Source organism: Urocitellus parryii, chromosome 5, assembly GCF_045843805.1.
Source record: "Urocitellus parryii isolate mUroPar1 chromosome 5, mUroPar1.hap1, whole genome shotgun sequence".
Classification (NCBI taxonomy): Eukaryota; Metazoa; Chordata; class Mammalia; order Rodentia; family Sciuridae; genus Urocitellus; species Urocitellus parryii.
Window position 1 is genome coordinate 67,606,268 of NC_135535.1, and position 27,164 is coordinate 67,633,431.

At 41.7% G+C, this 27,164-nt stretch overlaps 2 protein-coding genes across 2 annotated transcripts; one reads left to right on the top strand and one right to left on the bottom strand.

Annotated features, from left to right (window-relative positions):
• The first annotated feature begins 5,367 nt into the window (after window positions 1-5,367).
• On the top strand, window positions 5,368-13,261 carry Znf641 (zinc finger protein 641). Its single transcript, XM_026400645.2, has 6 exons — window positions 5,368-5,494; window positions 8,144-8,352; window positions 8,876-8,967; window positions 10,088-10,217; window positions 10,847-10,960; window positions 11,792-13,261. Exons 2-6 carry the CDS (start codon window positions 8,169-8,171, stop codon window positions 12,544-12,546), a joined length of 1,275 nt encoding a protein of 424 aa, XP_026256430.1. The 5' UTR covers window positions 5,368-5,494; window positions 8,144-8,168; the 3' UTR covers window positions 12,547-13,261.
• Window positions 13,262-22,506: 9,245 nt separating this feature from the next.
• H1-7 (H1.7 linker histone) lies at window positions 22,507-23,337 on the bottom strand. Its single transcript, XM_026400683.1, has one exon. The coding sequence runs from the start codon at window positions 23,302-23,304 to the stop codon at window positions 22,507-22,509; it is 798 nt and encodes a 265-aa protein (XP_026256468.1). The 5' UTR covers window positions 23,305-23,337.
• Between the last annotated feature and the right edge of the window lie 3,827 nt (window positions 23,338-27,164).

The window sequence follows — 27,164 nt, forward strand, 5'->3', positions numbered from 1 at the left end:
ATTATAATGACACCTTAAAGACCCAAGGCAACTGTGAGTCACCTCAGTCTGTGCTGACCAGTTCTAACTGGAACTTATTCTTACAGATTTTATGGCTTGGGGGCTTTGCTTTTAATTGTCCTGTCTTCTCAGTCCTGGAATCTGATCTGTATAAAGATCTCAAAAGCGCCCCACCCCTGCACCCTTTCAGGATAACTTGTGTTCTTCTTATCTGCCGTGAGAAGCCCTTTGGTCCTGATTTCTCCTGTAAAAACCAGATTGTTTCTGGGGGAATGTAGGATATCTTTTGATATCCTACATTCAGGCAGTACTAGCATGGCCTCACACAGATTGCATTTTGAAAAAAAGCATGTTTTTGGGGGAGAGGTAAGCACAGTAGACCCAACCCACAGAACCATCCCCCAACCTCATGTTCCCACTGCTCATGTCTGTATGCCACCTATCATTGGGATCTCCAGAGTCAGGTCTCTGGTCTAGGACTCAGGTAACAACTTATCTCTAATACAGTTCAGATATTCCCCTAGTCTATTTTGAGTCCTCACTGGAATTTCTCTTAGCATTCTGTTCACAACAATACAATCTTTTTCTAGCACAATTCCATTCTTGGTACCAAATTCCCATCTTAGTCCATTTTTCTGTTGTTTTAATGAAATACCCTAGACTGGGTAATTTATAAAGACTAAAAATTTATTCAGCTCAAGGTCCTGGAAGATGGCAAATCCAAGAGCCTGGCACTGGCACCTGCTCAGCATCTGGTAAAGGTGTTCTTGATGCATAATAATATGGCAGGGGTATCACATGGCGAGACAGAGCAAACATGCTAGTTTAGGTTGTTTCTCCTCTCCTTATAAAGCTACTATTGCAATCATGGGGACTTTATTTTCATGACCTCATCTAATCCTAATTATCTCCCAAAGGCCTCACCCCTAAATACCATTAATATATACATTTGGGGATTATCCATTCCATGAACTTTTGAAGGACACTATAGCACCCTACCCTAGCTTTTTAGTTTCTGGATTTTCTCCTGTCTTGAATGATCTTGCCCACCACCTCAGCCACTTACTCTCATAGTCATACTCTGTACTTAGTTATTATCAACAAATGCTACTCCTCCATATCTCCAATTTAAGCATCCCACTCTATCCTCCACCCCTCCAGCTAACTCTATTCTGATCAATCTTCTGGGACTCAGAAATAAATTTTAACTTTTCATTCTATCCTTGTACTGTTCATCATCCTACTAACTCCTCACCCATTATCCAACTTTAATTCCTAGGTCTTATCACTTGTTGAATTTTTCCTATGTATTAACCATTTTCATCATCTCTTTTATCCTGCACTTCTACTCTAAGATCTAGGTATAATGACATTCACTGTACAGGAAACTAAAATTTTTATAGGTAAACCTGCCTAGAATTACAGAAATAAAATGTGGGGGGGTCTAGAATTTTAAATATCTCAACCATCAGTTTTTTGACAGTAAATTAGGCATAAAAATAATTTATCTTGCTGAGTTATGATGATCACATGTACACAAAAGCATTCTGTGAAGTATAAAGTATCTTACAAATATCAACTATAATTATATGCTAATGACTGGAGAGAGCTCTTACCCTTCCTCATCAGGAGTCCTAACCCAAAACTTACCTCAGCTTTCCCCTTCTCCTTCATAATTGTGGTCATAGAGGAAGCAACTGTTTTTACTACCCTGTTGGTAGAAAATTCATCTTTGATGAGAAGCTTCAAAACTTTGGAGAAAAAGCAGCATCATAAATGATGGTTAGGTTCTAACTAGCTATTGGGGGCCTGGTTTCTTTATGGCTGAACTGACAAAGTTTATAAGCTAGACTATAATTCATTACAATCAACTGCCAAATAAAAGAACTTTGATAACTAAATAGGCAAACACCTGCCTTGTGCTTTCTTATCTAAACCACAGCAGAACAAGAGTTTAGAAACAATGGAACCAAGCCTGATATATAAAAGGCTGTCTCTTAAGATATTTAGAAGTCTAATAGAGAACTTGGAACCCTGGAGGTCTGAGACCTCTCTCTGATGTCCAGAAAGAATACTGTTATTGTCCAAAGAAAGCCTATATTCCACATATTAGAATTCAGCTGTGGACCCAACTCATTCCCTTTTGTTGTAAGCAGAACTTCATCAACAGGGCAGCCCAGAACCACCAAGTTTCCTTGTAATGATATGATTAATACTATCAAGTAAATTACTTCCTTATAAATACAAAACTAGTGGCTCTTCTCACCTAACACGGAAAAGAAAAAACCTTCATATGCTACTTTATCTACTGCATTTCATTTCTTCCCTATTCTAGACTAATACTCCACATCTGTGAATTCTTCATGCCAAAGCATGTCTATTTCTGCTTTCTGATGTTATGTAGGATACCTTTCCTACATTTCACCTTCAAAGCTGACCCTGAAACTCTTCCACCAGAAAATCTGCAAAAGATAGAATCATTAGCCTGCTTTTATTTGCATGTTTAATCACCCCACTTTGCAATATTGCATAGGGATGTGGACTTCTATACAAAGAAGTTACTTTGAAAGGTAAGGTAACACTTTGCAACAGATGTACTAGATTAGAAGTCAGACCAGGGCTCAATTTTCTACTTTGCCTCCTTGCTCACTTAATGCTCCTGAACATATGCAGAAATAATATCTATGCTTCACAGAGTATGTTGCTTGATGGTTAAGAAGACAACACACCAAAGCAAAATATAAGGATATTTTACATTTATTCCCTGTGATGTTTAACACAATTATCTTGCATAAAGTAGATATTTATTAAATATTAATGACCCACTTCATGAGGCCAAAGCCTATTTGCCTCCTGTTTTATTTTGTTTTTCTAGATTAAGATACTAATCTAATACTAAACTAACACTAGTTAGTTTCCCAAAGAGTAGAGGAAAATCTGGGCTAAAATAATCTTTACCAGCTCTTTCCAAATACTCTTTTCAGGTAAAGTCAATTTAAGTGTTGGGTTATGTTCAATATAAAATTGTGTGACAGAGGCAATGCCAAAGTGTTCATCAAACCCTATTTCCTTTTCTACTAGGCACACACATTTTACTTCCCAGCTACTCTACAGATAGGTGGCGCCATATGACCACACACATGAATTCTGATTAAGAGAAAGTGGTGAAATTATGTATGTCATTAATACTGCCATTGGTTCAGCCACACTCTCTTCCCTTATATGAAGCCCACAGATGGTATTATTCTAAGGCCATGGGGATGTGGAGCCACTAGATGTAAGGAGCCGGATCCTTTTGTGAATGCAAGAAAAGACCCTCCACCTACTGGCCCCAACCAACCAGCAACACACTGTGACTTGTATAATACAAGCCTTTATGGAGTTAAGCAACTGATACAGCATTGTTAGCCTACCCTGATTACACATCTTATATCTATCACCAGTAGTAGCATAATTGAAAAGAACCTCTGGACTTAGTTCTAGGACCTGGAATACAAATTCTGGCTCTACTATTACCCCACACATCTCATGATCTGCTCTTAGAATATGCTCTGTATCTTTTCTCAACTAAATGTCTAGCACTTTCTCCTCTTATTATAGAGCCCTCCCCACTCCTCTGTGAACTCTGAGACCTTTCCTGACCTCCCTCCCATATATTATCACTTTTCTTTGCCATATATTATCTATCTTTGTACTGTCCATCATCCTACTAACTCCTCACCCATTACCCATATACTCTTAGTGTGGAGTATACTGCTCTGTTTTAACATCTATTATATTTTATTGCAAACATTTGGTGGCATGTGCTTCCACAGACTGAGTCCTTTCTTTGATTTGCCTCATTTTCTTACAACATCTGGCATATGGCAGAAAATAAATATGTATTAAAGGAATGATTGTCATACATGACCTTAGTGAGTTACTTATTTTAAATAGGATGTAAAATTTTACAGTGTTAAGATGCTATTTCCAAAATCCCAAAATAAAACTCTGGGGCTTTTTGAAGCAAAGACAAAGGACTTATTCCCCGGGGTCAAGAGTGCAGAGACCAAGCAGTTCTTTAACCCCCATCACAACCCAGGGACAGGAACAAGCTTACAAGGACTAAAACCACAAAGAAGGGTGGCAGGAGAGGCGATTATAATCAAAAGATACATTTCATAAGGTGGAAAAGTTACAAAAAAAGAATCATGTGGTCATACTCTCAGAAATTACATTATCAGAAAAACAACCTTGCATTAGTCCCACAGATTATGCAAGTTCTATGAGAGTGGGCTCATGGGGAAGGGGGGAAATTTCACACAGGATGAGGTGTCTGAACAAAATGGGATAAGTCTGGGCTAATTTTCAAATCAGCCCATAACAACAAAACTATTGTGATAATGAAATAATAACTAATGAAATAATGAACGTGAATGTGACTTACTGGTTGCAAACAGATTCTAACAGTAATGTATATATTCTGTTTTTCAGGCCTTTCTCATCTTTTCTATCTCATCTTTTCCTATCAAGCCATCTTAATAGTTCAAGTTAACACTATCTAAGAGATTTAGTACAAGTCACATTTGTCATTTAGAAACGTTTAGTGGCCACATTATAATGACATAATTAAAAGGGCTGCCTGGATTTTTTTTTTCTGAAAAAAAAATTAAAAAGAAACTTTCAGTTGTCACATTTAAAAAGTTAAAAGTAGGTGAAATATCACTTGTGAGCTCTTTTTTTCTTGTTTTAAAATCAAGTCGTCTTTGGTGTGCATGTTAACCTTACAGTACATCTCCATCCAGAGGAGCCACATTTCCAGAGCTCAGATGCCACATGTGGCTGGGGGGACAATGCAGCCACGGGCCTGCTTCACAGCGCACCATCTCGGTGAGGTCCACCTGCAGGAACTACCCACCCCTCACTGAGAACTCATGACTCTCCAGGGCCCTCTCCAGCATTCACCCCTCACGGTCTGGACACCTAGAGGCTGTAGGTTTCTTGTCAAATTCTAGACGGGGCTTGAGAAATGGCTCTCACAGCGCTGGCTCCAGCCCACAACGGGAGGTTATAAACTCAAGGTAATCAATGAAGCCAGGTGCCGAGAACCCCGTGGGAAGCTCAGTGGCCAGGACAGAAGATGGTCCGTGGCAGAACCGCGCGGGCCGGCGGCCACCCAGGCACGGGTCCCGCGCCCCGCGGGCCAGACACCGGGGCCGGCGGCACCCCCCACCCCACCCCCGGCCGCGGACGCCGAGGTCCCGGCTCGGCCCGTTCGGGTCTCGGGAGCCGCGGCCCCGCCCCCCGCGCCGCCGCCGCCGCCGCCGCCGCCGCCGAGCCCCGGAAGCGGGCGGGGATTTCCTGTGCCCGCCCCGCCCGCGCCCGCCGGGCCGCTGTCGCCGCCTGTCGCTGGCTGGGCCGGCCGCTGGCTCCGAAAACGCTAGCAGAGGGCGGAGGGGAGGGGCAGGCGGCGCCCGGGAGGGAGGCACCGGGCTGCGGGCCAAGCCGACCCGGGGTGAGTGGGGCCGGGACGGAGGGCGCCGCGGCTGGAGGGAGGGTCGCCTGGCTTCCCCGGGGGCCGGGGGGCACGGTCACCCATGGGGGCGGGGAGGAGGAACGATGCGGCCTCCCGGTCGCTGTCTTTCCCGAGGGACACCGCTGACATTCTGTGCCCGCCCCTCGCCCCGTCTCGCAGTTCCCATCGTCGCTGTCAGGCCCCTGCAGGCTCCTGTCGCTGTCACTCGCATACCGGTTACCCCAAGGCACCCTTTCTCTTCACTTGCTCAAGCCCCTGCTCAGAGGAAACCTGTTTTCTGACCTCACTTTCCCCCGCTCCGATTCTGCCTTGCTCGGATTCTCTGAAATCTGACCCTCTCCAGGGGCAGTGTGACAAGAAGGAGGAAAGAAGCAACCTTACTCCCGAACAGGCTCCCATCCCGCCCATGCCCCACCCGTTGCAGGGGCTAAGGTTTTCTTGACAGTCACAGGCACAACTCGTCCCAGTGCCCTTGGGCCACTCTTTTTGATAACATGGCCCTTTTTCTGTACAACAGCAGTGGATGCAAAAACTTCTTTCTACAGATACCTTGTCATCCAGCTATATGAGGAAAAGGGAAAATTAAAGCCCCAGAACCCAGACTCCAATAGGCATGGGATTATCTGGAACCAGGAGAAACCAAGTTAAGGCTGCCCCTTCACAGCCCAGGTGCTGGTTCTGCCTTGAACATCTTAGGAAATGTAAGCTAGGGACAGGTACCCACCCCTTCCTTTGCTGAGATTTTTGCCAGCTCTTCCATAGGTTTTCTGTCAGTGATATCAAGAGACTCATAACTGGTCCAGTGTACTCTGCAGAAAGAAGCTTCTCATCAAGAGACTTTTCTTCTGGAGGAGAGGAGGAAAGGATTTGAGACAGGTGTCCAGATATTTAGCTAGAAGCAGAACCCTAGGAGGAGGATTTGCTGAAGGAGCACAAGAACAGGAAGGCTTAGAGTGAAGAGGGAAAACTGGTACTTTGATGAAAGCGAAAAGAAGACAGGGACAGGAATTCATACAAGAAAACTAAAATGGAAGTTTCTCTTTATTGGGAATTTTCCTTATGGGAAGTTTCTGAAAAGGAAACCTCCTAAACTGGGAATCTGTCCAGGATTCTGTTCCCATGCGACCCTGAGCCATCTTTGGACCTCTGAGATGAAAGGGGAATCTATTCTTCCTTTGCATTGAGTTTAAGGTTCCCACCTACCTCTTTCATTAAAGACAAATAGGCAAAAAATGAAAAAAGAAAAATGACTTGACATCTGTTGATACCTAACCTGGCCTTCTGGTTCTTGCAAATGTTATTGAATGGATATGCATGAGCCAGAATATCTACCAAGGTTCTGATCTGTTCTTGGAAGTCTTTCTCTGGCTGTTACTACTTCAATATTGAATAAGTATCACAAAAATATGTTACCAAGCAGAAAGGAAGCACAAGAACAGAAAGGCTTAAAGTGAAGTCTTCTAATAGACTATTTCCCAAATGGAGCCTGTCCTGTTCTTAAGATGACTAAGGAATGGAAGAGTACACAACCTGGTCTTGTGCACATGATTGTTAATTAAGAAAAAAATCTAACCTAAATCTTCTTTTGTAATCAAAACCCACTTCTTCTGTTCGATTCATATAGGGATAGAAAACACCTCTCTTTTTATGCATTAGTAGCTCCATTCATCAGCCTTCTCCAAAAAAGAGAAAACTAGGTTCTACCTTTTCCAATGACTGTTTCCTATCCTTTTCTGTACTTGAATTTGTTCCATTGAATACATACTGGCTTCTTCATACCCTTTTTTAAAATTGAATTTATTTTTCTAATAAGATATGACTGGTGCCTTCCAAATAAACGGGTTTGTTCCTGTGTCTCAAATCACAGGGCTATTAATTCACCCGAAGATCATTGTAGAAGCACTGCTTCCTCTTTTTCTATGCCTCAACAAACTTACTGTTCTTTTTTACCCTTTCTGATTAAACTTCAGCTTCTTATTGACCAACAATTTCTCTTACCTAGTAGGGTAGTTTTGGAATCTTAAACCTGCTTTCCAAGTTATTGGTCTTTCTACCTTATTTACTACATGAGAGTAACATATCATGTGTCTTAGTAAGGTGCTGTTTGGTTAAGCCTCAAAAAAGATGTGTGAACTCACTATGCACATACACCACTTGGTTGGGACTTCTATGTGAAGTAATCATGTCATTCTGAAATAATTGATGAGAATGTGACTTATGGCAGAAAATTTTATGTGTGATTGCGTTCATCTTTGTTGAGAACAGATCTATGTACATTCCTTCCTGCATATTTCCAAATTGTCTACTCTCCTATACTTTCAGTTGTTGAAATAAAATGAATAACTTATGAATTTCTGGGATTGTTCTTTTTAAACATATTCTTCTTTCAGGCTTCAGAGATATTTTGGTATTTCCATGAGGCCCCCAAATAACAGTTAGTGACTTTGCTATTCAGTACCTGCCAGTTTCTTAGTTCCTCCAAGATGCTTGGCTCAGACTCAGTTGATTGGAACACATCAAGTTTTGACGTTCATCTTCCATTAAGCTCCTTTTATCCAGTCTCATCATTAATCCCTGGAGCTGTTCCCCATAACTTCCTTAGGCATAGCTAATATTGATCTGTTCCAGGTCACAATTTGGGCTTGGAGCAAAAATGCTTTCAGAACAGACAGCAGCCCTGGGGACAGGATGGGAGTCAATGAATGTACAGCTGGATGGAACAGAGCCCCAGATGGAAAGGGGAAGCCAGGAAGAGGGGCCATGGAGAACAGCACCAGGGCCACTGGAGCACCTATGCTGTGATCTTGAAGAGGAGCCACAGTCATTTCAGGAGAAGGGTGAGAACCCACAGCAATGTGGGAAACCCAATGTGTAGTCTCCTAATCTCTGTTCAAAGAGTAGAGTTTAAAATCCCCAAATTATCATGGACTAAACAGCATACCCAGTACCAGCACCAGTCCTTTCTTCCTTACCCTGCTTTCAGGACTCATGAATTCTTCAACCATGTGATTAGGCTTTTCCTGTCGCTTGCACAGTTATTCCTTCTACATGCAAGTATGTAATTGGTGGTATTGAATGTGGGAGATGAAGAAAGTGCAACACTGATTTCCATTAGAGAACACACCCAGTAATATAATACTTCACTAAATGAAAATTTCATTCAAATAATACAAATTCAAAAGCTACCTAATGCCCTTACAGAACATTTTGAATGAAGGATTCTTCATTTACATTTATGCATTTTAATTTTATCAATGGTCATAGATATTAGAGAAGATGAGACTATTATGCTCCTCTAAAATGAAGTACTTATTGGAAAATGATGGATAATCTCTAATGGTTCCTCTCTCCCCTTACCAGCTCAATCTACTCCCTGGGTTCCTGCAATTCCTCAAGAGGGGAGCACTGGAGATTGGGAGATGGCAGCTGCCCTTCTTGCAGCTGGATCACAGGTGGGATGTATAAAGTTGGCCTCTCTCAAGGTCTCATCAAACAGTTTTATAGTTTTAATATTATCCCATTGATTTTTTTAGTTCAGATGAATACTAATTGTATGTTCATATTGTAACTGAACAGAGTCTATCCTTTTCCAAGGAGCACATTATACCCTTGGAAAATTAAATGGAGGCACAACAAGGAGAGGTGATTTCTTAAAGATAGGGTTTTTAAATGGATGGGTATGTTATTATCCACAGGGGAATTTTTAAGAATAGTTAATTAGCTTTCTTCAATTAATAAATACGGAAATATTAGGAAGAGAAGACCTAAGTAAAGCTTGGAAGAATATAGACAGGATTGGGTAGATAATGAAGCACTTAGGGAAAAGAAGAAAAGAAATATGTAAAGAGGGTCAAAGCTAGAGAAGAAAATAGGTATAGATTCAGAAAGCAATAGAGGAGCCAAGGAAAGATAATAGTAGTAGTTTTAACTACACTCCCAGAGTGCTTATCATGTGTGTTCTTCTCTGGGTGCTTTGTGTGATCTCATTTGATTCTGAGAAAAAATCAATCATCCCATTTTAAATGAGAAATTAAGGTATTTGTATAAGGTCATACTGCTAGTATAAGTAACAAAACTAAGAGTCATTTGGCTCCATATTCTGGGCCTAACTATCATACTATGCTGCCTGAAATGGTAAAGGTATAGCATGATGGGAAACAAGAAATAATGTTTAATTTTTATCATTTTGTGTTGCCATAAAAAGGGGGGGGTATTATGGAGGAAGGAGAAGATGATACAGAATTTCTGTAATAAAAAGAGTAAAGCAAGTGATAAGAGATTGAGTAGACATTAAAACAGAGGGAGTGAGGAGTTTGTGATACCTCAACTTCTCATGATCCTATTTGGGAAACTTCTCTGGTGACATTACCCTCACTCACTCCTTAACCATTAACCTTTATTCCTCTCCTCACTTCCCCTTTACCAAAACCATATATCATACCTAGGGATCTCTAGGCAATTCTTTTCCTAGATATTCTCTTGCTCTCTCTTCGCTACTACCTCAGCCTTTTATACTGAGATCACATTTTCCTTAAGGGACAGCTACTGACCAAGATGCTATATTTTGTTCAGGGCCTGGTAACCATCAAGGATGTGTCACTGTGCTTCTCTCAGGAAGAGTGGCGGAGCCTGGACCCCTCTCAAACAGACTTTTATGGAGAATATGTCATGCAAGAAAACTGTGGAATAGTGGTCTCTCTGAGTAAGCATGATCTTCCCTACCTACTAAAAGATCATACCCTGAGAAGAAAAAGCCATCTGCTTCAGGATTCTTTCTAGGCTACTGCCAAAGAAAGAACCTCAGGGCTAACCCCAAGAGAATGGAAGTGAGGGATCACTTTAAAAAAATACTTAATAATGCTGAATTGTGCAGTAAAGAACTTGAAGTTCTTCTTGGTTGGGATTGGGTGGTTCTTACAAAGCAGAGAGAGAGAGACATCTGGAACTGGGTCCTCAGAATCTTGGGAACCATCTAGGGGAAGACAGTTTCCAAGGACATGACTGGGAATGGGGTGGGGTGGGGGCAGTTTGCAGTAGGACTAAAGTAAAGTTCTGAAGTTATAGTAGGACTAAAGTGAAGTTATGATCAGAAAGGGAACTTGGGCTGGAAGGATTTGAGTAGAAAATAACAGACTAAATTGGAAAAGAAAATGTGTTTTCCTAGGATAAAGAAGAGGGACTTAACAGAAATGGTAGGGGTCAAGAGAGAGGCTTGAATCTGGCCTGCTTTTTCCTAGAGTTCCAAGAAATCATCTAGGAAACAGGGTTTTTCACAAATATAGGATAACTGTTGAACTAACTTACATCTCTATTTTTCTTTCCCATGGGCAGGATTTCCAATTCCTAAACTTGACATGCTTTCTCAACTAGAAGGAGGAGAAGAACAATGGGTCCCTGACCCCCAGGACTTAGAGGAGAGGGATATCCTGAGGGTCACATATACAGGTGAGGACCTAGAATAGATTTTCAGCCGCTGCCTTCACCGTTCTTGGGGTGTCATTATTGTATATTACTCTCATTTAAAGGTTTGGAGATCTTTTTCTTCAAAAGCAAATCAGTGTAACAGAAAAGTTTATAAGACAGTCCAGCATCAAACTTTGAGGATTTGAATTCTGGACCATGTCCATGGAACCTTGGAAAAATAGTTTACTTCTTCTTGGTTTCTTCCTATCTAAATTATTTTGAGTATTAAATATGTTAACATATTAGAACAATATAACAAGGCGAAGAAAGTAATAAGCACACAGTAAATGTTTGTTACTGTTACTATTGATGTTGTTGTTGTTGAATCTCCTAACCATTTCAGGAATGACTTCCATGTCTCTCTAGTATTGCTGACACTGATGATTGCAACACATTCCTTATTCTCTCCATCCATATTTAGGTTAGAAGATGTTGATTAGTAGTAATAAATAGTAGTTGATAAATAATGCTGATAAGTAATGACAATAGCATATACCACTTTCTAAGTGCTTACTATGTGCAGATATTATGCTATTATATAATAATCTTGGGAGAGAGGTGTTTTACTCCTGTTTTGCAGAAGAGGAAATGAAGGCTTTAAGAATTTAAATGGATAGCTGAGATTAAAACTTGGCTGATCTACTCCTTAAGCCTAGGCTTTTAGAACCTCTACACCTATCACCCTATCTTATATATTAGAATATGTCCTCTCAACCCTCCTGGGGTGAGGTTTGGCATCATACATCATGCTTAGGTCCTAGGGTACTATCTTGTGACTCCCTTTTTGGGGTTGTTCTTTTTCCTTCTCCACAGGAGATGGAAGTGAACATGAGGGGGATACCCCTGAACTAGAAGCAGAACCTCCCAGAATGTTATCTAGTGTGTCTGAAGATACTGTTCTCTGGAATCCAGAGCAGGATGAGAACTGGGATTCCATGTCCAGGAGCTCCAGAGGAATGCTCCTAGGACCACCTTTTCTTCAGGAAGATAGCTTCTCAAACCTTCTATGTGGCACAGAGATGGATTCTCTCTTAAGACCCCATACATGCCCCCAATGTGGGAAACAGTTTGTGTGGGGCTCCCACCTTGCCAGGCACCAGCAAACACACACTGGAGAGAGGCCCTATAGCTGCCTCAAGTGTGAGAAAAGCTTTGGACGAAGACACCACCTAATCAGGCACCAGAAAACCCACCTACATGACAAGCCCAGCAGGTGTTCTGAGTGTGGCAAGAATTTCCGATGCAATTCCCATCTGGCCAGCCACCAGAGAGTGCATGCAGATGGCAAGTCCTGCAAGGGCCAAGAGGTTGGAGAGAGTCCTGGGGCTAGGAAACGGCAGCGTGCCCAACCAGTGCCAAAATGCCATGTGTGCACTGAATGTGGGAAGAGCTTTGGCCGAAGGCACCACCTAGTGAGACACTGGCTGACCCATACAGGGGAGAAGCCCTTCCAGTGCCCTCGGTGTGAGAAGAGCTTTGGCCGCAAACATCACCTGGACAGGCATCTGCTGACCCATCAGGGGCAAAGTCCCCGAAGTAGCTGGGACCGAGGGACATCTGTCTTTTGAAATCTGTCTCTGCTGCAGTTATGGTCAGGTCTATCAGCCGGTGCTACCAGTAGTCACTGCCAGGGCTGCCTCTATCCTGCACCCCAATGGCCAGAATCATGAGCCCTGTCCCTGTCCCTAGAGAAATGATGCTCCAGCATTGGCCAGAGTATTTCTCACCAGTTCTGTGAGAACACATGAAAACAGGGTTCTTTGGGCAAAATTTTGGGAAACAATGCATACAATGTGGGCTGATATTCAGCCTGAGCCCATTCTCAAAGGTACAGTGGTACCAGCAGTTATGGCTGAGGTCCATTCTCATTGGTTGGAGTATGTACGTTACCACTTGTTAAATATTTTTGAGTATCACCCTTGTGTATTAACTATATTCTTTCTCTATATATACACATATATTTATGAATATATGTAGAGAGAGACTATTTTGCATATTAAAGGGTCTGAAAGCTTCTGCAGTAAACTGTTAATGCAGTGTTTCCTAAACTTACTTGACCTCAATATCCTCTTTATTTCATATCCCACAGAACTGGTGACTCCATGAAATATACTCTGGTAAACAATGAATTTGAAAGTAATGAGGAAACAGGAATGAGATTGTGATCAGGCACCCAGAGTCACCCTTTTTATCCCTGTGAAAGCCAGGGGGCCAGATGTTGTTCCTGTGTGGGTCTGTCACCCTTACCTTAGTCATCCATATACACATCTACACCTCTCAATGCCACCTGCTGAAAAAACAAAGGACTTTTCCACCTCCTATTCCTATTTCCTTCATCTTGCACATACATATTCCAGCTGAGAGATCACGCTATAATGCTAAAAGATGGATGTTACCTCCCCAAGTAATCCAGGCCCACACAGAAGAAAAAACTATCCCCTCAAACAGATCCCCTCTCCCATTGACTGTGTCTTTATGTGTGTCTATGTGTACATGTGTGCAGGATCCTTGAAGAGAGCATGCTAAGTGCAAATTGTACAAGCTAGGTTTTCTAGGGGTTGTGTTCTGGGGATGAGGGTAGTGGGGATTGTATGGGGATTTTTGTTTTGTTTTGTTTCAAGATAGAAAGTAATCTGCGTGATAAAGGGAGCCCTAGTGGAAAGGGTTCAATGATGGATTAAGTTGTGTACAAAGTTTTCCCCAGTATCACTGAGATCAAGACATTTGTGGGTTTGTATGTCTAGGTCTGAATCTCTGAGTTGCAAATTGTTTTTACCCAGGAGAAGACAGAAAGAAGTCTTCAGAGCAGAGAGCTGTTTCTTGTTGATTTCAGGCAAGGCACATTTAGAAGGTTTGTGCTGAGTGGGGTTTTTGTCTTGTCTTTTATGAGTGCTGGAAAATTAGGACAGGAATCACAGTGTTTGCAAGTTGTTGTTATTATTAATCTTGACTTTGATTTCCTCATCAAGGGGGAAGAGTTACCTTGAGGATCTCATTCTCCCAGAAACAGAACTTTATGGGAAAAGGCTGTGGCTTAACTTTTCAGCTGATGCAGGGTAATGAGCTTTCTGGCTGGTTTTTCTTCCAATTCTGGAAAAGTGTCCATACTGTGAATCTTAGAATTCTAAGGTATCCACACTAGGATTTGTATAAATATTCTAACATCTGTTAGTTGATAAGTTGGTCATTGTTTCTCATTATTAATGATTGTGTTAATGCCAATCTTAAATTTAAAATTTATCTTGTTAGAGCAGTTTGAGTTAGGAAGGAAGAAAAGCAAAGAGGGTGAAATTGTGATTTTTTTCTTTAATTCTTAGATTCTGGATTCTCCCTAAGACAATTATTTCTTAACCACAGTTGATGGAATTAACCAGAAACACAAGAGGAAGTGAGCTGCAAGAATCTAATTTAGTGATTGCTCCATCTTGCTTAGGAAAAACTGGATGAATCACAGCTCCTCAGAGTCCTGGGCTCAAGTGGAATTGAAAATAGGGTCATTTTGCTGACTGGGCTTCTTAAGACTACAAACAAGAGTAGCTCAGCCCCATCTCTCTTTTGCTACTGAGAGCACCCTTCCATCTTTGCCTGGAATGCACTTCTCTTGCTTCTGTTCTTATGAATAAAGTAAAATGGCCAACCAGCCCTCTGTAAGCAGGCCTTACCCTAGGTCCTCAGGGACAGAAGCATTTTAGAATCAGTATTAGGAGATGCCCAAGGAAATAAGAAAATATTAGGTTCCAGTGTTAAAACTGGACTATACCATTTCTTTTTCCCTCATACTTTAAATACAAATATTTAATACAAATATAAAGCTTTCTATAATAGAACCTATTTTGGATCACAGATATGTTTGATAATCTGGTGAAAACCAGATGCCCACTTTTGTGAAAAATAGACATATTACAGTTTACATAGTTTTGCATATACATTTAGCAGATTCAGAGCCCACCCGTGGAATCCCTAAACTGTGGTCAAAGAAAGGGATTTATCATGACTCAATATGGTTATTCTATATTTGTGTCAAGAATTATAAGGCAAAGGTCACTAAATATTTTAAGGACTAAGATACTAGAAGCATCAGGGTATGAGGACAGAATCTGGTCTTTAATGACTATAAGAATATTGCTTAGTTCTATTCTGTTTTCAAGAAATATCTGACACGCTGGCAAATCCAACTCCTCACAAACCTGGTCTTAAGCACTTGTGGTAAGTGATATTCCTTACTCTCAGGTCAGACCTCTTAATATCTACATGTTAACCTCCAGCCTTTTATCTGTTTTAGTAATTGTAGGGATAGAAAGTGAAGCCCCCAAAATGTAGGTGCAGCTGAAAGGCATCATGGAGTCTAAGGGCCTTCCACAGAAGGGGCGATCCTTTGGGTCATCTCTGGTGTACTATTGTCTTCTCTACCTCGGTCCAACATCACCTCCCTTGGACAAAAAATAAACAAGCAACAGCCATCCGATGAGTGAATAGATTTGAATTATTTTTCCCACAGGGAATCAGCCTCAAACATTCATCTTCCACCTAATTCTCATCTGCCACATGGCCACTGGGTTCCCTTGAAATAAAAAGTGTCTCTGTCTTCTCTCTGGGCAAAATGTAAAACAGGGAAGTGTATCTTCAGGATCCTGTCACAGTTTTCCATCTGTGGTGACTATGCCCTAATTCAGGTATCCTTCCCTTTGCACCCCCAAGGAATAAAGGATCCCTTGCATAGGAGAATGTAACCCAAAGGGCTAGCTTTTCCTGAAGCTATTTATATTTTAAGCTCTAACTTTAATTGTGGAAAGAAATGCTTTTCCCTTGTTAGAGAAATGTTATGCCTTCAGGGGAGCTAAATGGGCTAATAATTGGGGTTAAAACCAAACCACTGTTTGCTGTTTACAGCATGGCAAGGTCAATCCTGACTCAGAACCAGGAGAGTTAGAAGTCAGGTCCCTTCCATCTCTTTTCAGATAGGTGCATTGAATGGGGATGGGGTGGGGTGAGTAGGGCTGAACAATAAAAGAAAAGTAAAATCTCCCTTAGATCCCTTGGAGGGCCTTAGCTGGCAAAATTTCCCTCTATTCTTTGTATGGTATACCAGACCATGGTTCTTAAAATGTGGTCTTTAGACCAGCTGCAAATTTTCAGATCCCTAAATCAGAAACTCTGGGTTATAGCCCAACAATCAGTTTTTTTAGCATGCCCTCCAGACTATAAGCTAAGTTTTAGCTAGGGGATTCAAATTCCATGTCAAGCAGTTGTACTTCACCATCTTCACACTCCTGTTGTCAACCTCACTAAGCTAGTCCTCAATTCAGTTCCCCTTAGTTCTAGGGTCTTCCCCATGCTTACCTCAGTTGAACAACTGGGGTTATTCACCAATTCCAGGAACTGAAGGGACAACTACCTAACTCAACTATCAACCACCAAACTGGGAGCACAGTGTAACTTGAGTCCAGAAACCTCAGGATAGAGGGAATAAACAACTCAAAGAAAGAAAATCCAACATAAAACTGAGAAATGGACAATCAAGTAAACAGTCCTCCATTGTTAGTCATCTGATCTTTTCCTCAGGCCTTCTAACAAGTAGCCCTGGAGGCAGGTGAATCAAGCATTCAGCACAAAGGTAAGCACAAGACAGTGAGACTTGTGATGCTAAGCATGTAAGGACCCAGGTTTTCCAAACTCACAATTGGATTAGGGACCAATAAGAGCCACACAAAGGATTTCTAACCATGATTTGGTGTACCTCATAGGCAAGGGCATCGGGAACATCAGATAGTTCCCAGGGCACACAGGGGAACTAGACTTCTGTAATGAGATGTGACACAAGTGAGGTTCAATCCTAGACTCTATTTACTACATAGAGATTGTAATCAGTTAAGCCATGGTACCTAAAATGCATTCTCCTGCTTTGAAAATTCTGTACAATTCAGACTGTGGAAAAGGCTCCATCTTGTAGGCCCTGGCCCTGCTACCTGCTCCAGTTCCTCTCCCAGACACACCCATGAAAACAGACTGAATTGACAGTTGCAAACCTACCTATGAGGCTCTCTAAGATAGAAGGTTAGAGAGAGCTTCAGCTTTCTTTAACTGCAGGCTTCAGGCTCTCCCTCTTTTTGTTGTCTGCCATTTCCCTTCTCCCAACAGGCAGCACTCTTCCACTCTTCCTTCTCACTTCTCAGCTTTCTTTGGTTTGATTTTTGTTCTGTTTTGCCTGAGCAATGCTGCACCTTCCCAAGGGTATTTGTTTGCCCCAACTCCCATCTTTCCAGCTTCAGGCTTCTCTCTTCTCTAGTTTCATTTCATCATGGGCTCACTGCTCATCCATCAGCGGTCCTTCTAATAAGTAGTCCCTGCCAATTTATTTTCTATCAGTGTTAAACCTACTAAGCAGGGATCACACTCAAGACTTTCCACTCCCTTCCCCTATTCTTATCTAGGGCAACTGAGCTGCCACCTTACCAGTCTTTCTCTCCCATACACATTCCCACTCATGCCATAAACCACATCCAAACTCGCTGTCTAGTACTGACAGATGGAGGCCCTTATTCCTTTGACCAGTGACTCTTCAACCCTTGAAGTAGCTTCCGGTCACTTTCTGCTTTTTGCCAGTTTATTTTACTTCCTACTTGTCTCCTATAGCTCCTGAGAATCAAACTGTCTTAATTCTACAAGCAGCGTTTTGTGTGCTTACTATGCACCAGGCTCTAGTGGTTCCAGACCTGGCGACCCTGCCCCTGTCCTCAGCGAGTTATTCAGCCAAGCTTTCCTGCCAAGTTTCACCTGCACTCGCAGCTCCCTCTTCAGGGGAGGTTCAGGGTATGCCCAACTAGGGCTGCACCTGCTAGGCTGCTAGCTGTCTCCAAGGGCTGAACTTCCTACAAGTTTAGTACGTACCCTTGGGGATCTATAATATGCTCTGTATGGTTCCTGGCAGTTGAATAAGGAGGTGAGGCTGGATCACCTATTTCCTCTTGGTCCTCTCCAATTTTCCCTCCATTCCCCACTCTTCTTTCCTGAGCCAAAAAAAAAAAAAAAAAGACTGGGGGAGGGGGCGATTGGTGGGAGCATTGAGGGAGTGAGGGAGGCGGGGTATCAAGAGAGTCGCGCACTAGCCCCTGTCGCCCTATGGAAACAGCTTCAAGATGCAACAGGCTGGCCTCTTCCCTGGCGTCAGGTCCCCAAAAATATCGTTCCCCACTCAGTTACTGACTGTGACCCAACCTGAGACACGCCCTTGAATTGGGCGAGTGGTCGGCTCACAGGGAGTGCTGCCGCGTGGAGACTGAGGTGGCTGTGTTGAAGAGTGCGAATTTACCCCTTTAGGTAAGTTCGAAATAACTGGGTATTTCCCAGAGCCAGATGAGGCGGTCACGGTCACCGTTAGGGTTAGGACAGAACAGGGTCATCCAGATGCACTCAGCGCAGGTACAGAGAGGTTAGGTAGGAAATGGTTATGGGAGAAATCTAGGAAAGGCTTGTGGTGATGGGGCGGGGTGGGGTGTGGTCATTAACTCACTGACCAATCCTCTGGGGCGGGCAAACAAAGACCCCCCCTTTCCGGGGATGAGCATAATCCAAAGGCACAGCTCTTCCTCCATGGGAGTGGCTGTAAAGAGCTTCAAGCCTGTTGCTTAGTGGGTGCTGAGCCTCAGATGCCTCTGCAGCTTTCCTTACACCTACCAAGCTGTTTTGCTGCCTGGGGCTTCACATATTTTCTTATTTTCTGGTGTTCACTCTTTCCCCCCAGCCACTTGGAGTAATACTTCCTGATCTTTTCCATCACTAAAAAGGTTAAGAGGAAAGGGAACTGAGAAAAGGGAAAGGAGAAAACACAGCAGCTGTGATTGTTCCTTCATTGGGTGGTGGTGGGGGGGATGTTTTCTCAACCAGGACTACTGAAATCCTGACTTCCTTCTATCTACCCCCAACCTGCTCTCTCACTCTCATTCAAGCCCTGGTGTTAACACCCTCTCCCTCTTCAATTCTTTAATTCTCTGGTTTAGGGGGTCTGTTTGTGTCCTTCTTGACACAGTGCTCCTATGTTAATATCCTAACTCTGTATTCCTGTCCTTACTAGGTATATAGGTTGTGGCTGAACATGACCAGATGCCCTTGTCATGTAAGAAGTTCCCCAGAGAAGAACAGAAGAAATCGATAGTTTGAAGACCACTGATAAATGGAGATGTTTGCATGTTCTGTAAAACAGGTTGAAAATTTGAGGTATCTTCCCCATCTCCATGAAATCTCTGCAACATGTAGAAATAAATTCTGAACTTCTGACCTTTATCTACATTCAAAAAGATGGCTTGTGGAGCTAATGAATGGATGGTGAAGCCCCATTCAACATCTGGAACTTGAGATAATGCTGGATTTGCAGTTAAGAGTCAATTTTCTAAGCTTTACACTTTCTAAAACATTCACTTTTTCACCTAAGACCTATCTTAGAAAAATGAGATGAACTAAAGCATACAGTAGAACAAAGCATCTTATAAATGAAAAAGCTATAATTGACAATTACAAGGAAATTTCTACCTTAATTTTTAACAAATTACAATTTATATGTTTCTGAAAACAAACACAGAAAAGATAGTGAAGAATCTCACTTAAATCTATTCCCTACAATTCCTATCACCTTCCCCTCATGATAGAGAGCCACTTAGGTTTCTCAGCATATTCTCCCGTAGTTTCTTTATGTGTCTACAAAGAGATATTTAGATTTCCCTTTATTTTGCTCAAAAGTTAGTATATACTCAGTGTCTTGAACTTTTTCTTTTTCTCTAATTGTATCTTGAGGAGCTTATCATAATTAAGAATACTTGCCTTTTTAGAGCTACATGTTATTTCACTATATGGAAGCTTTGCAGTTTAACCTATCTCCTAATTATACTTTTGTTCTTTTTTTAAATGCAATGCTTCACTAAATACCCTGGACATAAGTCATTCCACAAGAGTATAAACATATAAAAGATAAATTCCATTTGCATTTGTAGTGCAGTAGACATTTCCTTCCATTAGGGGTTGCAACAATTTGTACTTCCACCAGTAATGAATATGAATGTTTTCCCAGTCACCAATGGACTCTATTCTCAAACATTCAGATTTTTGTCCATATGATTAAAAACACTATCTTATTAATTTGCACTTTTCTTATGAGTTAACTTGGATTTTTTTTGTATTTTTAAAGGGCATATATATTTCTGTTAACTGTTTTTGAACAACCATTAAATATCTGATGCTTAAGAGTAGCTAAAGTTTGTTACAGCTCTGAAGTCCAACAGTTATCTGGTACAGCACTAGGCAGTTGAGGTTAAAGGAAAACAAAGAATTGCAGTCAGGGACATTCCATTTGCTCTAATTAAAACATCCAAATACTCCATTCAAATATAAGCCCAAAGAAAAGTGGGGAATATGTTTTATCCATTTTAGTATTCTCAGCACTGGTTCCAGAATCTTGGATTCATGACTGAACACTAGGAATAGAATTAGCTATTCTAGGGATTCATTCACAGAGTACCCAGCTCTCATCAGGATCTAGATAATCTGGATAGCTTGCTATTGAGGTAAGGTGTTTTTTCATATTTTGTTGGAATATAGCCATTCTAGAGTTGGTCAATGAAAAATAAACTAAAATGACCATTGTTAGCAACATAAGATCAGGGTCTGGGAGCTCTGTTCCTATATAAGGTAACTATTTTCATTAATTTGATAAGTTCTACTAAATGAATGGAAGTCTGCTTAAATGAAGAAACCATAATACAAATAATACGAAGACGTAATACAAAGACAAATGTGATGATTCCTAGAAAATCTAGAAAACAAGGTGTTTCCAGTGTCACTCCCATTCATCTTAATAGGAAAAGCTAATTGTAGACCACCTTGTTCTTTAGGTAAAAACATCCCTGGACTCAAAGAGGGCAATTCATCCTACTATAAGGGCATTGATTAACTTTGTTCTAATTGTGTTCAATAGACAATGTTTGATTTTCTCACTGCCTCTTCCCAGATGGCTCTTCATTTTCTGATTCTGTTTGCTTCATTTTGCCATTCATAGACAGTCAAGTGCATAGTAACCTTAATTTGAGCATCCGGAAATTTCCAGGTTCAGAACATCTCTAAGATGAGATACATTTCAAGCAGTTTGCTGTTATTTGGCTTTGCACAGGCTTAAGGCTGTGATTCTCAAGGGTGTGAGAGGGCTAAGAGTAGCATCACTTTGTTTGTTTGAAACACACATCACCCCTTATAGAAGATACTACATTGTCCTGGGGAAAACTTCTAGGTGGTTCAAATATCTCCACCCACCTCTTTTCAAGAATAAAAAGGAAGCACTTCTCAGGAGTGTTCATTTTCCCTACTGCTTTGGCTTCAGTTGGAAACAGCTAGTCCTTTCCCTAAATCAATGTTTTACTTCCCTAGAAACCACTTCTGTGACCTGTCACAGCTTATGACATGAGAATTACTCCCCTGCTGTTCTTTACCCCTGCCTTAGAACTAAAAGAAATCATACATTTGCTCCACACTTGGTACATAGTGCTCAAAACATCTATGTAGTTTATGAAAAGCAAAAGGACTAGATATTCACTATCTAGCCTTGCCTATCTCCTGTACTTCTGATATGCATTCTATAAATCTTAATGGTTTCTTCTCTAGCAGTTAGCACTTGCCCACTTGATACCTCCCTTATTGTTTAATTTTGTCAAGCAAAGCATATATAATGATGATCAAGTTCCCTTTATCATTTTACTGACACTTTAAATCACCTCAAATCATCCTAGCACAATCCCAACATTTTGCAGAGGGGTGTAAAACCACACAAATGCTTATGTAATAATGCAGTTAAGGTCTGAATGGGAGAACTGTGACTAGAATCCTGGTCTCACTAAGTACTGATTCAGTGTAGTTTTCCGCTATAGCACATTACAATCTCATCAGGAATTACTTATAAACACATTAAATCCTCAGCCATGAGCACCCTGCCCTGTGCCAAGCCCTATGCAGGATGCTTTCACATACCATCTCATTTAATTGAGGATTCACATGTAAGACATACTTTCAAATTCAAATAGGATATCAATTCAGGACAACAACTGCAAACTCGTTGCAATCGATTTTGGCAGAAGGGATTTTGTCTTAAAATACTTTTTCAGGTAAGAACACTTTGGATCAAGGTTGTCTACACTTCTGGCAACATGCCCTCCTTCCCCAAACTCATTTTGGATTTGCTAGTGTTGTCTATCATTAACTCAGCACTCCTAACTAACCACTTTAAGCTGGTGGCTTTCCTCTACCTCTTTTCTTTCCTTCTAAAAGATTCTCTGGGTCCTGCAACAGGTCAGAGTCTAATTTCTCTCTTTATCTCACGTGCCCACTAGAGGTCTCACCTTAACATCCACCCTTCCAGGTGCGGCTAAGAGCAAACAGACACAAAGAGGCGGGAAGGTTTTGTAAATAGGTTCATTAAGAGTGCGAGGTGCTCTCCTTGGAGCCTATGGGGAAAGGCATTAGAGCCTGTAGGAAATGAGGGCGTCCCTACATTAAGGATTCCCGGTTACAACCCGAAGGCCTTCGGATTTACTACAGGTCTTCATGCCCGTCTTCCCCTGCCCGGTAAAAGTACGGTCGGTTTTAACCGGGGTTGGCTTCTGGATGGTCCGTTTTCCCGGTTTCTCGGATTCCTGCTGCCTCTCTACTCTGACCTTAGAGCTTGGCCTCTTCTCTTCTCGTGACCTAGGCCTGTTGATGTCCTCCTTCAGGGTCCGTCCTCTCCCCTCGTCCATCACCTTGACCCCCGCTTCTTCCTTGGATCTGGCACGCACCGGCTCCTGGGTCGTTTGCCTCCCCCTTCTCGCTTTCGCGGTGACCCTCCTGGGTCTCCAGGCTTCCTTGGTTTTCCTCGCCTGTTTGCGACGCGTGGGGCGCCTCCGCGAATTCCGGGACCCGGGTGGGATCCTCCTGGGGGAATGGCCGTACTCCTCCATCCTAGGGCGCCCCAACTTTCTCTTGGGCTTCGGAATCTTCCAGACCCTGAAGTAGCCGGCGGCGTCGCTGCCGCTGACCCGCAGGAGCGTGCCCTTAACCTCAGAATTGGAGGCTTCTCCGGAGGGGCGGCCAATCTTCCTGCGCACTTCGTAGCCAGCGTTTCCGAGCTCCTTCTTGAGAACAGCCAGAGTCAGCCCCTTGTGCGACGTGATGGCCCGGAGCAGCAGCTGGGACACTTTGAGCACGGAGCGCGGGCCCCGCCTCACAGGTCCAGAGGTGACCCTTTCCTTGGGCTGCTGAGCTTTAACTTCAGAGCCTTGGGACTCTCCACTGGGCTGGGCCGCCTCGGCCATGGCCCCGCTTGCCCCTCCGCGGGGCCGCTGGCTTTGAGCAGGCTTTGGACCACATCTGCCAAGACATGACCTACGGGCTGGGGCCCGGTGGACCACGTCACAAAGGCAGGCCGGGCCCAGCTTTTCAGGTCCTAATCAGAAGGCTGGCACATCCCACCCAGGTAGGAGCCTTTTAACAATGCCCGACCAGGGAGGTGCACTCCTGTAATGCCAGCGGTTTGGGAGGCTGAGGCCGGAGGATCACATGTACAAAGCCAGCCTCAGCAGTTTAGTGAAGCCCTAAGCAACTTAGTGAGACCCTTTCTCTAAATAAAGTATTTTTTTTTAAAAAGAGCTGGGGATGTGGTAAAGCACCCCTGGGTTCAAACGAAAAAACACCCACAACCAGACGCCACTTTCTTCTAGGTCCAAACCAACCCACATCTTAATAGCATCTGTCTACCCCTAAACAGTCCCCATATAAGTCTCTGGGTTCATTCTTATTGCTCTCCACTGCTTTCTGAAGTCCATTTGTATTTCTGAGGCACTGAACACCATCTACCCACATCAAAAAAAAAAAAAAAGCAATTCAATGACTGTAAAGAATAAATGTGGTGACCCACAATTTGGCCTAGAAACCACACTTTTAGGTCCACCATTTAGATTCTACAGTCATGGCTCGCTGACTCTTCCAAGAAATCTGCACAAAAGGTTGAAGTAAAATAAAAACAAAAACAAACAAAACCCCCACAACACTGTAGTCTTTCTACAATGAACACTAGATTCCCACATCAGGGAAGCTTAAATGCCTGATGCCTCATTCAGTTGAAATGGAATAATCCAGATTTCAAGTCAACTGAGATTACTGGTCTAATGAACAATACTTTATACTTTTCTGCCTCTCATCCTTCTTCTTAGGTTACCCCTGCCCTTTTTTCTGCCCAGAGAAGCCCTGTTGTTTGTTCAAGTTTCTGCTAAGCTGAGCTTGAACTGAAAATTTCCCAAACTCTTTTAGTCAAATGATTCACTGCTCCTCAATTACCATAATCTTTACAGTTAACTTTTGCAATTTTATATAGATTTTTTCTGAAAGTTAATTTGCTATTTCAGGGTAATATGTAGCATAATATTTTTATTTATTATTTATTTATTTTTTAGATATACATTAGGTGGGTTTTGACATGTCATACATACATGGAGTATAACTTATTCTAATCAGGATCCCATTCTTGTGGTTGTGCATGATGTGGCATTTCACTGGTGGCGTATTCATCTAGTACATAGGAGAGTTCTGTCTGATGCATTCCACTGTCTTTCCTATTCTCATTCTCTCCTTTATTCCCCTTTGTCTAGTCCAATGAACTTCTATTCTTCCCTCTCCTCCCTTGTTATCTGTATATATATATTTTTTTTTAAATATTTATTTATTTTTTTTAGTTTTCGGCAGACACAACATCTTTGTTTGTATGTGGTGCTAAGGATGGAACCCGGGCGCCACGCATGCCAGGCGAGCGCGATACCGCTTGAGCCACATCCCCAGCCCTGTGTGTATACTTTTTAAAAAAGAAAAAAAAAAAACTTGGACATGGAGGTGGAAAACTTGGATATTTATCCTAGCTCTTTAGCAGCCAAATGACATTGATAAATTCCTTATATCTTTGAATCTGACCTCTTTTTGTAAAATGATGGCAAGACCTGAAAAAAATCCCACATATTTCAACTCTCACTCTCATCACCACCTTAGGCAGCTCTGTCCCTCAAAAACCAGATTGCTCTTCTAAAATAGAAGATGCAATGGTCCAGTACCTTAAATGATAACTATCACCAGCTGACCAGGCTGGCAATATGAGCTGGGTTCAAAGCAGCTGGCTGTATCAGTAACTAAGAAAATGACAAAGAAACCACATGGCACATAAACATAAGTTTCTAACATAAGTTTCTAAGGCAGGATGGCTTGGCTCAGTGACCCCAATGGTCAGCTCCAGTGCTGGAAGGAGCAAGAGAGAGAGTGGGCACCCCTAAAACCTTCTCTTTACTGGGGAAAAGACATTCGAGAAAATTCCACCCAAATAAGGCAAGGAATTGGATTTCAAAGAGTGGAGTCTTGCTCGGTGATGTCTTGTGGTCAGCAGATTGACTTACATCTTGGAAAGCCACACCCACCTCAGGTGCTGTGTAGGATCAAAGGCAGAGTGAGAGAAAAGGCACACTTACATTGCACAGCCCAATCAGACAATAACATCAGTCCAGTCCTCTCATACATTCAAATGCACATAGTTCATGCACACAGTCCATGACTGGCTCGTGACAGATAACTCCAACTTAAATCAACCCAAAGTTCACTATGTAAAATTCTTCTTTCCAATTTCCCTTATTGGATGATTAGGAAATATTTCTCTCTCCCACTTTCTTATATGTTGCTTCCTTCAACCATCAAAACAATAAATAAAAATTGCTGTTTACACTTATTTTTTGAAAACTATTTTTTAAAGTTATTTTTTTAACAGAAAAACCCTGGATTTGGGGTTTAGTATATAAAGGCTGCAATTATCTAGAAGAGGGTAAAATCCTCTTCATTTAATGTTTTAGAATCTTAAAATAGGATTTTCCAGAAAACAAGGACCAGACTACAAGTTTGCCTTTTGTTGAAAATTATTATTTTGGCAGTTTACATGCTTTTAGATACAACTGCTACTTTCTCTAAATTCACTAGTTGCTTATATATAGTCATCTTCATATGTTTCTTTCCTAAATGAGTCCTTTCTCCATGAGCCAGTTTTCTTTAAAATCCTTAAGATACAAGTACCAAGTCTCTTTTCATATGTCATTAATAACACCAGTGGCTGTAGTTTGATAAGGTTGAAGAAGGCACCCTGAATCCTACAATATTAAAAGAATATGTGCTGGTTTGAATGTGATTTGCTCCCTAAAGACTCATGTTGAAGTTTGATTGTTAATGTAATGGTATTCAGAGTTGGGGGAAGACTTTAAAAGGTGTTCATGTCACAGGGACAAAACCCTCATGAATGGATTAATGCCTTTTTCACATGAGTGAGTTCTTACTCTTCCTGAGTGTTGGATTAATTAATTAATCAAGACAGCAGGTTTTCTCTCTCTTTCACATGTAGCAGCTTACTCTTTCACTTTCCACCATGAGCCCCTCAGCAGTGCCATGTTCTTGAACTTACCAGAGTTCAGAACTGCGAGACAAAATAAACAAATCCATTCTTTATAAATTATTCAGAATTGGATATTTTGTTATATCAAGAGAAAATGGATTAAGATATACTATGGTAGGGGCTGGGGTTGTGGCTCAGCAGTAGAGCTTTCGCCTAGCATGTGTGAGGTGCTAGGTTGGAGCCTCAGCACCACTTAAAAATAAATAAATAAATAAAACAAAAGTATATTTAAAAAAAAGACATACTATGGTAAACTAATTCTTCCCTGTCTGCAGCTCCTGAACTTTAACAGTTATTTTTCTTTTAAAATAATATTTGTGTCCTATTTTTCAAACTTATTAATATAAGTGGATTGCATAGCATGTGGAAAAAAATATACAAAGTGCTGCAAAGAAAACAAAATGTGAGCATTCCTAAAGGAACAAAGGCCTTAAATTTGCTCTGAAGAAATTAAGGAAGAAGAAATAGAAAATTGAGGGGAGGACAAGAACCCCCAAATAAGTTGACTTCAAGGAAAGATTGCTCCTCCTTTAGTCACAAAAAAGTAGGAGCTTTTAAATGCTTAAAAGAAGGAAATTTTCTCAAGGAAAATGGAGGGAGCAGTATTTCCCTGGCTTTTTCTATTTTCCTCTGGTTAATTTTACCTAAAATGCCTTTTCCATTCCTGAAATCATTTGTCATCAGAAAACCTCCTTCCCCAGT